This window comes from Chelonia mydas, chromosome 1, assembly GCF_015237465.2.
Source record: "Chelonia mydas isolate rCheMyd1 chromosome 1, rCheMyd1.pri.v2, whole genome shotgun sequence".
In the NCBI taxonomy this organism is placed as follows: domain Eukaryota; kingdom Metazoa; phylum Chordata; order Testudines; family Cheloniidae; genus Chelonia; species Chelonia mydas.
In genome coordinates, this window is record NC_057849.1 from 197929653 (window position 1) to 197944288 (window position 14636).

Consider the following 14636-nt stretch of genomic DNA (forward strand, 5'->3'; position numbering starts at 1 on the left):
GGACACTCTTGTGGCCAGGTATTGTCAGGGTGTCGGGATATCCCTACCCCGCTTTTTCCCTGGCCATGCCCCTGTGCTTAGGTCAGAAGGAGTGGTTCTGGAGCCATGGCAGGTGTTGTATATCGCGCTAGTCACTGCATTTTTATCAACAAGGTTTTTCAATGGAAAAAAATGACTTTTTGAACAATACACAGCGATTTACATGTTTTGATTTCCCAGTGAAATGATTCAAAATAAGAAAAAAATCAGTTTGAATCCAATTGAGTCTAAACAAAAAAAGGTTTTTCTTCTCCATCTGAAAAAACCCCAAATAAATTAGGAAACCCTCGCTAAAAGGTGCTTCACATCAAATCAAAATTCTTTTTATTGGTTTCAAATCAGTTCCAAACAAACGTTTGTTTCAAATCATTCCATCAAACAATGGGGACGTCTTGGGGGAAAATGTCAAGGGAAATGCAAGTTTATTTCACTGGCTATTTTCCACAGAAAAGAATTCAACATTTTTGCGCAGCCTTAGCTGGATACCACTGAAGAAGCTTCCTGTGTAGGGGAGAACCTCGTGAGCCCGAATCCACCATGTTAAAACAACTTTGTTCTGGGGTCTGGTGTGAAGTTGCTAAATTGAAGGACAGGATCTGGCTTGCTGTACAAAGGGAATATGCAAAATAACACCCCCCCACACACCCCCACATATAAACAACAGTTTGGTAGTTTTGCCACATTGCTGCCACATGAGGATAAGGGTGCTGCTCTAGCATGTGCTCTACTCTTGATAGGCCTTGCCCAGCCTAGTGAAGGGGAGTGAGATGCCATCAATGAAACGAGCTTTCACTGCATGTGGGAAATTCTTTATCTGACTCCTTTCCTCTCTCCCCACCCTTTCTCCTTAAAGGTTGAAAAAAATGATGATGTTGACCAAAAGATTGAGCAAGATGGCATCAAACCAGAAGATAAAGCTCATAAGGCAGCCACCAAAATCCAGGCCAGCTTCCGCGGACACATAACAAGGAAAAAGCTCAAGGGGGAGAAGAAGGGAGATATCCAAGCGGCCGATGCTGAGGCTGCTGAGAAGAAGGAAGAGGCCCCGTCTGATGGTGTGGCAGAGAACAAAGAGGGCGACGCTCCTGCTGCCACAGAAGCTGCTCCGTCTGACAGCGCCCCGCCTGCAGAGGGCAGCAAAGATGGCAGCGCTCCCTCGGAGGAGAAGCAGGGGGAAGGCACTGCTGACGCTGGCTCAGAGCAGCCAGCCCCGCAGGCAGCCACTCCTGCCTCCTCCTCAGAGGAGAAGCCCACTCCCACTGCCACTGAAACGGAAAGTGCCACTAAAGCTTCCACTGATAACTCGCCGTCCTTGAAGGCTGACGAAGCCCAAGACAAAGAGGAGCCTAAACAAGCCGATGTGCCTGCTGCTGTCACCACCACTGCTGCAGAGGATGCTACTGCCAAGGCAACAGCGCAAACGGAGACGGCGGAGAGCAGCCAAACCGAAGAGAAGACAGGTAAGTGGATGTCAGGGAGCAGGGCTCTCTAAATGGCCGGGGAGGAGACGGACTCCAGTGTAGGGAATCTTTTTAGTGTAACAAGAGTCTGAATCCAGATCTATGGTGAAAGCAGCCTGTGAAGGGATTTTTTTTAACCTCATTTACCTTGGTCCTGCCCAGAGACAACCCCCTGAATTCATATCCTCAACTTTGAGTCTTTTAGGGCCTGGTTCTCCACTGTTTTGCCCTTTGTGTCAACATTTACACCTGTGCAAAGTGGGTGTAAAATGCCATCACTGATGTGAGCAACCAGACAATATTGATTTGGTAAAATTTTACACCCACTCTGCACTCACTTGGCACAGGTGTAACATCCCTTTCATTTGGATGTTATCATCCCCTTTAATAGTGAGGACATACATGCACCAGCTCCACTGTAATGACCAGAAGTAAGTAATTTATTACAGCAGATATTGATTTGATTATTTTCACCTATTTTGTTCGCCAGTTGTCAGTGAACTGTTTACAATATTCTTGCATCTAATCCAGAGGTGGGCAAACTACGGCCCGCGGGCCAGACCATACTGCCCGGCCCTTGAGCTCCCGGCTGGGGAACCTAGTACCTGCCCCCTCTCCTGCTGTCCCCCCTCCTTGCACATGCTGGGCGGTGGGGCTGCGAGCTCCTGCCAGGCAGAGTGGCTGCAAAAGCCGCCAGCCTGCCCCAGTGCTCTAGTGAGCGGCTGTGTGGCTGGCTCTGGCCGGGCGGCGCGGCTGCCAGTCCTAGTGCTCTGAGCAGCATGGTAAGGGGGTGGAGAGCAGGGTGGTTGGATTAAGGGGCAGGGGGGTTCCAGGGGGCAGTCAGAGGACAGGGAGCAGTGGGCAGTTGGATAGGAGTGGGAGTCCTGGGGGGCCTGTCAGGGGGTGGGGGTGTGGATAGGGGTCGGGGCAGACAGGGGACAGGGAGCAGTGGGGGGTTGGATAGGGGGTGGGGTCCCGGGAGGGGGTGGTCAGGGACAAGGAGCAGGCTGGGGGGACTGGATGGGTCAGAGGTTCTGAGGGGGGCAGTCAGGGGGCGGGAAGTGGTAGCGGGCAGGGCCCAGGCTGTTTGGGGAGGCACAGCCTTCCCTACCCAGCCCTCCATACAGTTTCAGAACCCTGATGTGGCCCTCGGGCCAAAAAGTTTGCCCACCCCTGATCTAATCGGTATTCTAAATTATTTGCAAATTTCTTCAGTAAATGTTTCTTGGCCTGCAGATCAATGGAACTGTGATCATTACAACTGAATATACAATTTGCAGTTCATGGTCTAACACAAGTAAATAGCTTAGCTTGCCAACACAGAGTGAGTTGTAAATTTCACCATTGAATATACACTTTTTTAAATTAGCTTTCAGTGAATATTTGAATATTCATGCACAACATTTGCTTTTTATTCATATTCATTTGATATTCTTGCTAGCGAAACTCAAGCTCTCGAGTATTTTCAGAAACCAAAGGCAGAAGGTTTGTGACCATGGACAAATCAAAATTCCCATTGGAATGCTAACGAATATTGGTAACAAAATCTCCTTTCCCACTATTTGATCAGCTTTGCCAGTCACAAACTCACACAACTGGTGTGTCCGAGCATCACAGAAGTTAGAGAGTGGGAAAAAAGATACAATATGTCTTTTTATCCATTTCCCTGACGTGGGATTGTTCCCTGCAATATGTGTTTAGGCATGGCAGAATTTGATTTTTATTTTTTTTATAATTTTGACGGCCAATATCCATGTTTATTTGTAAGCCTTTTTCAATTTTTATTAATTTAAATGTTCACAGTTGTGGGAAATTATGTGTGTGTGTGTGTGGGGGGGTCAGATAATTATTTGATGATGGTAGATACTGAGATTCAAAACGTTAAGGCTTTATAACCATTAAAACACTAATTGTCAATATCACATGCCAAAATATACAAAGCAAAGAGCCTTAAATCGAACTTTAAGTTCTCAAGTGGCATTTTGCTTATTCTGCCTATCTGTCATATTTTATGATTATTGATGGAAATATTTTTTCATCTCTTTGTTTGCATAAGGTGAAATCGACGTTTTCTAATCCTTCCAAGTCTAAATACGTTCCACAGTACTTTGCCTAGTCTAGTTGCGAAGGGCTTTCACTACAATAGGGCTACCTCAAGGGAGCTTCCAGCGTTTCCTAGCTCTCATGGCTAGGAAATGTTCCCTGATACATAGCCTACATTTTTCTTTTCCTAATTGCATCCTATCACTCCCCGGTGTCCCTCTAAACAATGCTTCCCCTTCCTTGGCGTTTACTCCCTTCCTAGACTCAGAGACAGTGACCATGTCCCTCCAGTCATCGTTTAGTTATGCATTATCCTGCCAACTCCCAGCAGTGCTGTGGAGGCTTGGTCATCCATGAAAGAATGAGGACTACTAAAACATCTGTCACTCCAGCACTCTGCCAGTCCAGGGACCGATCTCTCCAGCTTTTCTCAAAATCTCCTCTTTCAGCTCTATCAGGCTGTTTCTCCCTGAAGACATTCTCTTGGCTTTCAAAGTTCATCTTTTATCATGTCTGTGGTTGAAGACTAGCACAGACCTATGCAGTGTGAGGCTGCCAAAAATAAATAAATCAAACTGGCTACTGGCCAGCATCATTGGTTGGCTCATTGCTGTGGCACGCTTGGCTGCTACTCCTGATGAAGCGTAAGTGCAGGTCATTCTACATTTGTGTGGTGTTATTCATTTGGGTAGAATTTTGCTACACTTGTCACGTCATCTATGGGTATGTTCCTGGGGTACCACTAGCAGTGGATGAGGACATCTGACCTACATCCTTGGGAGATCGTTTGCCTCTGCATCTGAGTGAAAGAAAGAAAAGGAGGGACAGAATGAATGAATGAATGAGTTAATCAATTAACCAAATAGCATTACCTCTAGTGCTTAAAATTAAACATTTCTGCAGTGGACTGGAAGTAGGGCAGCTCCTCCAGAATAGTATTTACTCCACTAACACACTCATCATCCCCCAACTGTTCAACCCTAGATACTCTATTAATCTTGTCTTTTAGGTAACTGCTTTGGAAACTGACTTTAACCAAGCAATCCTGTGTCCGGTATTAATTTACTTGGTGCCTCAGGGCTCGATATTTATTATAAAGCACCTTCTAAATAATTCTGATTAGGGCTGCTGGACCATGAAGCAAAGATGTGGGGTTCTATCCAGGATAAAGCATGAATGAGACACAGGGCCAAATTCAGAGGCTGATCTAAGTTAGAATCCTAGTTGCTCTCCTAGACCCCTTCACACCCATTTCCCTGTGAGTAGATTTATGTTGATGTCACTTACAAGCTGAGGAGCTGGGAGAAGATGTAAGTTAAGATAGGAGGTGGCCTACTTAAATTTACACTTCCTCACACTCTCCTGTTTGTTGCTTTTCTTGCCACATTCCTGGCTTCTGGCCCATTAAAAAGTCTGTCCTACTCAGTGGGACAAAGTCAGGAGGGAAGTGTGAGGAGTATGTACGTTACATATTGGTAAGGAGGTGCATGTCTAAGGCCTAGTCTATACTACAAAGTTAGGTCAACATAAGTCGCCTTGCATTCACCTATATGTGCATGTGTCTGCACTCAGATTTGTCTCCCGGTGATGTAAGTGCCTGTTACAGCGACGCAGTAAAACCGCTTCCTCAAACCGCATGGAACCATTGTCAATCTAGTGAGGTCAATGCGGTGCAAGTGTAGACACCTGTGTCGACCCTAACAGTCCTCCATAATGCCCAATTCCTTGAGACAGTGATCGCTTTGGTCACAATTTTAAACTCCGCTGTCCAAGGGTCATAGAGACCAGAAGCCACCCACTACCCTCACCCATTAAAGCCCCCTGCATATTTCTGAAGTGCCTTTTCCTGATTGCCCACCTCGTAAGCACAGCAACCGGCTCACCTTTGTTGAGTGCAACAGGTGCCCAACGAAACCATGCTGGCTCCATGCACACTGAGAGATACTGGATGCGCTCTTGCCTGGCCTACACTGGGAGTACTGGATCTCCTGGGCCTGTTGGGAGAAGAGGCTGTAAAGCACAACTATGGACCACCCATACAAATGTGGACATCTATGAGCAGAATGCAGGGGGATACAGGAAAAGGGGTACAACAGGGATCAGCAGAAGGAATTTTGCCAGGGATACCACAAGGCCAGGGAATGCAATAGATCTGGTGCTGCACTGCAGACCTGTTGCTTCTACAATGAACTGCATGCCGTACTTGGCAGAGACTCCACGGGCACCCAGCAGAACACTGTGGAACCTCGGAGAAGCCCAAGACAGTGACCGCTGCTGTGAAGAGTGAGGAGGAGGAGGAGGAGGAGGGAGATGTGGCTGGGAACTCCAGCCTTGCTGGGAACCCGGAGCCGTTTGAAATTCTGCCACACTGTAGCCAGTCCCGCCAAGCAAGTGCGGGTGAGCCTGATGAAGGGGACGGGAACTCAGGTAAGTGTGTGCATGCATTTTTCCTTAAAATGTTGACATTTAAAGAGGGCGCCCGGCCCATCCCCAAGTTACTAAGACACAGGTATCTACTTTTCATTGTTTTACTCGTATGAAAAGAGGTAGCGGTACAATAAACAGAGGTAGAGTTGGCATCTACTTTTCGTACCCCTATTGGACTAGGTGGCAGGGTGAGTGTGTTCATGCGGAGCTCTTTGTTTAGGTATATAGGCATGTCTCTTAGATCCTCCTAAGAGGTCTCCATGAAACTTGCATGGAGGTACTTTGCAATCCTCTCCTGAAGGTTTCTAGGGATGGCAGCCTTATTTCGTCCTCCGTGATAGGACACGTTCCCACGCCACTCCGCAGTGAGTTCAGCTGGCACCACTGCAGTACACAGGCTAGCAGCATACAGACCCAGGCAGCTTAGGGATGCCAGCAGCAACTGTGTTCTCTGTGCCTTTGTGACCATCAGGAGTAAGATACCAGCTGTGGAAAATGGTGCCAATATCCAGTGCCATTGTCTTATACTCATGCCCACGGAATAGGGACTGAAATGTTATAGCTTCATGCAACAGAAAATCCGTCCCCATGTCCATCGCCCCTGGTGGGCCACACTCACTCTGGCTGGGGCTGGAGAGCCGTGCTGTGCAGAGGAGCTCCAAAGCTGAAGTGTCAATAAGTATTTGTCATTAAAAGTGTTTGTGGGAATCAGGGAAGGGTTTTTTGAAATTTATCTTTCCCTTTCCCATGTGGCTGTAAATCCAATGGTACATCTGTCTGTTTTTATCAGCAGCTTCTGGCACGGCGGCCCCGAGGGAGGCCCCCGCCACACCCGCCGAATGCCTGGCCCTGATGAGCAGGAAAAAGAAGAGGACTAAGGAGAACACGTTCAGCAAGTTCCTGCAAGCGGTGCTGCATCAGCCCATGAGCCTGGAAGGTCAATATGACTGACGGTCTGGAGAAAGACAGAGAGGAAAGGAAAAAGGTCCAGGAGTCTCAAGAGGTGTAAGAGCAGGAAATGCACCAGGACATAATGAGTCTTTTCAGGCAGCAAACCCAAACGCTGCAGACCTGACTGACCTACAGCTCCCAAAATCCTGGACTCTCCACTTTTGCAGTCCTTGGAGAACTCCACTGTCGCTGCTCCCTAACTGCCCAACATACCACGGGGCATCATGGGCCACATCATTATCCCTACTCCACTCCACTCCAGAATACAGCAAGGAAACCCACAGCTTCACACACACTGACCTGTGAGCACCACAACTGGTGTATGCGTAGCTGCAATGGACTACATTTATTTACTCACAGGACATAAACATTTATTTCCTTTATATTTCTAATGTTTCACCCCATTAAGTTATGTTGAAAATTTGTATAACATTGCCTATGGTTTCTTTGCCCACGGATTTTCTGCACTGTTTTTTTTCCACTCAATAAAGTTCAATTTTGGGACAACCAAATTATCTTTATTAACTCACAACACACGTTGCAGAATTCATGGTGGCACTCAAAGCAAACAGCACTTGTAAATGCACCCCAAGCACCACAGAATTCATGGCTTAAGGAAAACACCCTGTCACATTTATTAATATACAGTAAGCACTACACAATTCTTAGCAGCACGCAAAGCTCCAGGCCCAGAGAACACTCTGGCAGAGAATACTACTGTGGCTAATAGTTAAAGTGCTCTTTCAAAGCCTCCCACAACCACATAGCTCCAAGTTGGGCTCTTGTAATAGCCCTTGGGTCTGGCTGTTCAAAGTCAGCAGGCAGTCACTCCACCTCCACACTGGTGGCAGCTTTTCCCCCTTTGACTCACAGATCTTTTTTTGGTGCTGCAGAGGTGGCCAGTGTACAGCTTCTTGAGCTGTGGAGCAAGGGGGTAGGCTGGCTCCCCAAGAATCACTATTGGCATTTCAGTATCACCAAAGGTAATCTGCCAGTTGGAAAAGAATGTCCCTAATTGCAGCTTTCGGAACAGTCCTGTGTTCTTAAAGATGCGAGCATCATGCACCTTCTCTGCCTGAGCAACACTGATGTAGGTGAAGTGTCCCCAGTGATCCACTAGTGCTCACATAACCACAGAAGTAGCCCTTTCTGTCGATGTACTTTGTGGCAAGGTGCTCTGTTGCCAAAATAGAGAGATACATCGATTGCCCCACCGCAGTTGGAGAACTCTATTGCTGCAAATCCATCCGCTATTTCCTGCACACTGCAGAGAGTCACAGTCCTGCATAGCAGGAGACGATTAATGGGCCCCATGCGTTTGTATGACAGTGGCACCCACTGTGGATTTTTCAATGCCAAAATTATTTCCCACTGACCAGTAACAATCTGGCGTTGCAAGCTTCCAGAGTGCGACTGACACTTGCTTCACCACTGTCAATGCAGCTCTCATTCTGGTGTCCCTGAGCTGTAGGGTAGGCCATGCTCAGCACACAGATCCAGGAATGTGACTTTTTGCATCTGAAAGTTCGGCAGCCAATGCTCGTCAAACCCAAACCTGCATTATGATGCTATCCCACCAGTGAATGCTCATTTCTCAAGCCCAGAAGCAGTTCTCCACCAGCTGCAGCTGCTCTGTGAACACCACCACCAACCTTGAATGGGTTTTCGCTATGTCCCGCTGCAAATGGTCCTTGAAGAAATCCTCATGTTCCTGGTTGTTGCATTACTTCCTGAGGATCTGCAGATACAGCAGACTCATGCCTTGTGTATTTGCAACATTCAGGAGAATAGTGCAGAGCTCTGTGGGCACCATGATTCTCTCAGAGATGGCAGAGATCGAAAAGTGCTACATGGGATTGTGGGATTGTTTTAAAAAAGCTTAAAAACTAAGGGATGGAGAAAATTGTATGCTGAGAATTTGACCTCTATCTCCCAGAGATCTCTGGGCAAGTTATTACTATACCACAAAACATTGCAAAAATGTCCCAAAATGTATTATGCTGGATGGCAGCGCATGGCATGCTGGGATACCTACCCATCATCTACCACACTTTGCATCAACACACGCCCTTCTGGTGAGTACACACTTCACTGACACAAGCAGCCAAGTATGCTTATGTCCGGGTGACATAAAACCTGTGGCGTCTGCATACCAACGTAATGTGTGTCAACCAAAGTTTGTAGTGTGGACATGGACTAAGTAAGTGAGCCATATGCTACTCTCAGTTGCATGGGTTTAAATCTGTAGTGTCTCCACTGAAGTCAGTAGATTTACTCCAGATTTAGACAGGTGGAAAGAGAGATCAGACTCCAGTCTGTTTGGTCCGAGGGAGTCTACGATAGCTGGTGTAACATTCACATGGTAGGGTGCAGGAGAAGGTGTGAGTCACACCAGTTTAGACTCCCTTTTGTCTTTCCTAGATTGTCTTGAACTCACCTCTGAATTTGGCTCACCCTCACACCAAAAGCACTCTTAGAACATCAGGTAAGAATACAGTGAAGCACAGAAATCTCAACTAGTAAATGTACCTAAGGAAGCAAATTGATCTTCCTTTGTACAGAAATGAAGAATGCTCTCCTGCTTGGTGAAATAGCCTTAAAATGGAGCAGTCTCCCTGCTGCAATGGAATAATCAGTCAGCCTACAATCACTTTACAAGTCTGGCAGGTCTGCAGTTCCCAGAGGGCTCTACACCCCTGCACCTCTGCACACTGGCAGTCACCACTTCCACTCACTTCCTTAGAGAATGTAAGTCTCCAGAGGCACTTTTCAAGATGTAAAAGCTTTGTTTTGAGTTGTATCAGAATACTGACCCAGGGACAACCCGGGGAGCGTTGCCTATATAAAGATTTGCCTATGGGAAGCACTGTCTATTGTAATGTACTTGCTAGTGTGTATGGTCTGATCTACACTGGAGGATTAGAGTGTGTAACCGAAGTGTTAGCATTGGTCTATGCATTACTGGCGTGATACAGAGCACCTTTACTAGCATACTTATTTCAATTGCACTTACCGCTGCATCTACCCAAAGCAGCACAGGAAAGTGATGCAAGCACATTTCCCCCCGGGAAACGGTGGTGTAATTGTAACTTGCAAGCTAGTTTGCCAGAACTTCTTGTCTACTGCCGTGCTCTATCGGTACGAGCGAAGCACAAACATTAGCGTTGCTCATAGCATGCCTCAGCGCTATAAAGCCTGAGCCTGATTTCCTGTTGCACTGTAGTCTCCTTCTTAGCATATGCGCAATGTGCCTCAGGTGGCATGTGACCAGGATTCATCACCAGATTTGGTTTGCTGGTTGGATCATTAGCTTCCCCGGCTTGGCCCGGGCACTGTAGTCCTTTGCTTCAGTGCACAATGGGTGTAAAATGCTTATGAACACATTTTGCACTGGTGCAAATGACAACACAAGGTGCAGAACAAGGGAGCATCAGACACCACATCTTCAGAAGGTTTGTAGAAGATAGGTGGATAGACGCTTGGTGTACTAGGAGCTAATATGCAGCATACCACAATTTTTCAGAGTACATGAGCCCTATGTGGCCCCCACTTCTCCTTTATAGGATGGAGCATCCTACCTGCTCCAGTGTGTGCCCTAAAACTATCACTGAATGAGGTTCTCCTTAAGCAATGTGTGTTGCAGTTGTATGTTTGGAGCAGAAAGACCTGAGTTCAAGCCCTGCTTATATTCATGGTAATAACTGTGTTTAGTAATAACTATATGGGATCTGGCTATGGAACAATCTGCCCAATGAGATCAAGTGAATCAAGAGCCTAGCTATAGTTGAGAAAGCCTTTCCACTGTGATGCTCACAATTCAAGCAACCCCCTTTTATTCCTACCAAACAAAAACAAAACAAAAACCCCTAGCCCAGGCAGAGTATTGACCCCCAAAAGGGAAAAATGCCAGAGACTCCACAAAGTTCACTACGTACTTCACTATTGCTATCGATTTTAAATGGAAGGCACTCATATACTAAGGTGATGGTTGGCAATATAAAATCAATGCTAGACAGATAGAGTGATCACCGTGAAGTGTAGCTAGCTGCTGCGAGCTGTACAGTCATGGCCACGCAGGGCACTGCAGTCATGGATTCTCTGTATACCATGAGCTGCTAGGCTGAACGTTGCAGCTGAACACGAAGCATATCAAGTATCAGTTGGGATTTATTAGTCAAAGGAGCAAATCCAAGAGAGCCGTCAGGGTTAAGCAGCTCTGCACTTCGTGCTGCAATTTCTTTAAGGGGAAAGCCCTAATTCCTCCATAAAATGATAGGCTTAGGCAAATTCCACCCAGTCAGTGTGATCAGATTATCTGAACAGTCCTTGAGTGCTTTGTAATTGCTGCAATTAGAGTCAAGAAAAATTAGTGGCACTACAGTGATCCCTTCCAATCCATGCAGCAGCCCCATGGACTTGGCTAAGGTGGACCTATGCACTCTGAAATTATGTGGCCATGCAAATGGCTGCATAGGAACATAGGAATTGCCAGCCTGCATTACAGCCAAAATCCATCATGTCCAGTATCCAGCCTTTAACAGTGGCTAGTACCAGATGCTTCAAAGGAAGGTGTAAGAACCCCACAGCAGGCAGATGTGGGTCACTCTGACCCCTATATTAGGGCTCATCCTGATCTCTGATAGCTAGACATTGGTTTAAACCGTGAAGCAGGAGGTTAATATCCCTTTGAACACTTCTGCTATTATGATAACTCAGGATATTCTTGATAGCCATATAACTATAAGTCCCTTTCTGAATCTTGCTTAATTCTTGGCCTCAACACCTTCCTGTGGCAGTGAGTTCCACAGTTTAATCACACGTTGTGTGAAATTTGCCACACTTTAATTACATTGCCTCCTTGTTCTTGTATTATAAGACAGGGATAACAGAAGCTCCAATCTACCATCTCATTTTTATCATGTTCCCTCTTATTCATCTCCTTTCTAACAGAAACAGTCCCAGTCTTTTCATATAAGAGCTTTTTCGGGTTCTTGATCATTCTGGTAATTCTTCACTAAGCACTCTCCAGTCCAGCCTTTTTGAGATGGGGTGACCAGCACTGCACATAGTGTTCCAGAGGAGGCTGCATCACAGATTTATGTAATGGCATTTTCATATCTTCTATATTGCTCTCCATCCTATTCCATGTGCATCCTAACATCTTGTTTGCTTTGTTGACTGCAGCTGCTCATTGTGCTGAGGTCTTTATTGAGCTCTCTATAGTGATGTCCAGGTCCCATTCCTGACTTGATCTTTCTCCCTTTTGTAAAAATGCTGCATAAATCTTGTATTGAGCCATATGATTGGCTGTAGAGTGGGCCAGTGGCTAAAGAGGCCACAAAATGTAGACTGGAGCAGGATGCTTTCGGAGCAGTTGGTTGCAGTGCTGAGTCCTGCTGGGGCACAGCGCCTGCTCTTGTGGAGAATCAGAGCTCTGCAGGAAAAGCACTTATTTGGCTCTGGCGCTCCCAAGATGCTCAGCAAAGTAGTTCCTTCCTGCATTCCTTAGGAGCTTTGCCAAAGTGAAACAAAAGCAGGCTGGCCCCAATTCTGTACTCCATAGGACCTCTATAGCTAGGGACATTCCTGCCCTCTGGAATTCCAAAACTCCACAAGAACAGGGTCTCGCTCTCCTTCTCTGGATTTTAGAACTGCTTCAGGGCAGGCACCTCTTCCAACAAGCTCCACCCACCCAGTTCAGTTTTATCAACTCTTCAGCCACAGCCTCCTTCTGCGGACGAGCCCTTGCGCCAGGGTCAACTCTGAGAAGAAACCTTCCTTGGGCTGCTGCTGTGCATCTCTCACGGAAGAACAGGAGCTTCAAGTTAACTTGTGAGAATAAGTTGGATGGTGGAGGCTTGTAGGCTGTGCTAGGCTGTTCTCTGAAGGCTTGGCTGGTTTGTGGCAACAGGCTGCTGGTGAAGGTGGTCTCTCCACCATGCTGGGACTTTCTACCTAATTCCATGGGCCTTGCTGTATAATTCTGAGGGGCCTTGCCACATAATATAGATCTAATGCACTTCACAATACAAGGGGTCTTGGCTTTAGCCTTTTCTTCCTGTGTCCTTAGACACTTCATTCAATCCATGGGACACTTGGATGGGTTGTCAGCTGAGTTCCTAGCATTCAGTAGCCCATATTGTACAGCTGTCACCTGTAGGGCTGCATGCAAAGGCAGAGAGCTATGGAAGCCTGGACTGGGATAAAGAGCTAAAGGAAAAGGCTGTTTTTTTAACCCTGGCAACAATATGACTCAAAGCGTTCATGTAAAACAGTTATCAGTGATCACACTTAACTACTGGTCATGGTACCACACAGCTTCCATCCAACCTTTTAGCTAACAGTAAATGTCTCCTTTTCATCATGAAGGAGAGCAACAGGCATGAAGAGCAAGAGATGGAGGTGAGGGGATGTTAGTGAGGATGACTGGATGTGACCCTGACCCGGGTGGAGCTATAATACTTGCTGAAGAAATAAGAAGTCCCTCTTGCATTTGAAAGACATGTGCTATCTCGTGCAACGCTGTATAGCTACAGAAGGCCATATAGACACAGTGCTGAAAAAGGTGTGAGCAGCCAGGACCTGTCGATACTAGAGTTCTCAACACTGCTGACCCCAGTGTTGTTGTAGCCCTGTTGACCCCAAGATACTTGAGAAACAAGGTAGTTGAGGTAATATCTTTTATTACACCAACTTCTGCTGAAGCCCCGAAGAAGGGCTCTGTGTAACTTGTAAGTTGTTCTCTTCTATCAACAGAAGCTGGTCCAATAAAAGATATTACCTCAACCACCTTGTTTCCGTAGGATGACTTGACAGAAGAGCCATATATCTTGATACAAGGTCTTAGGATCTGATTCTGGACTCCTGCCCTTATTTAGTCATTTACAGCTGTACAAAGTGACATTCTTCCTTTGCACTAGTGTAAATAATGACACTAGAGGCAAGCCAATGGAGAATCAGGCCCATGTTACACTTTGCCATCCTACCACAGTACGTTCCCCTCTGGTAAGTTCATGGGAGTCTAAGGGAGTCTATGGGCTTGATTGTCCTACACCCTCTCGTGAAAGATTTGTATGTTTCTTCCCCCATCTAAATGTTGACATCATGAATTCTAATGTGTGGCATGATATAAGTTAGCCCACTTTGGAAGACACTGGCTTTCTGCCTTCCCTTTCTGTTGGAGGAGACAAGAGGCCAGTTTTAGCTCTTTCAAAGCCCTTCAGACACCTGGCTGTTTTCTGATGCATGTTCTATTTGGCTTGGTGTTGGCCATTCAGATGAAGAATGAAGGTCAAAGGGGGAATAAACCACAGCTGACCCTATGATAACAACACTGTATGTGTGTGTTGGGATCTGTTTTGTTGTGGGGGAGGCATGTTTTCAGAGATGTGTTTTGGGGAGGAGGTTGCATGCACTGCAGTTTTTCTGTGTTTTGGAACATCTGTGTGGGTTTTTTGGGTATATGTTATTAAATCCCAACATGAATTGGAGCAGCAGCTGCACAGAGAAACAATTTAGATGTCACCATGGAAACTGCTAGATTGAATCATTTCAAGGATACCCTCCATTCCCATCCTTTTCCATTGGATCCTCTCCCATTTGGCTACACTTTGGTCCCTCTGTTTCAGTTGGAATCTACCACTGCTCCACAGAGATGCCAGGGACTGCACTGCAACATGGGGAGATGATCAACGTGGATTCCATGAGCTGTTGACC

At 46.4% G+C, this 14636-nt stretch overlaps 1 protein-coding gene across 1 annotated transcript in view; it reads left to right on the forward strand.

The window, feature by feature from the left end:
• GAP43 (growth associated protein 43) overlaps positions 1-14636 on the forward strand; it is a 79830-nt gene that overhangs the window by 43901 nt on the left and 21293 nt on the right. Inside the window, exon 2 of the mRNA XM_037909194.2 lies at positions 893-1499. Coding sequence (XP_037765122.1) covers positions 893-1499 — 607 coding nt within the window. The remainder of the gene's footprint in view (positions 1-892; positions 1500-14636) is intronic.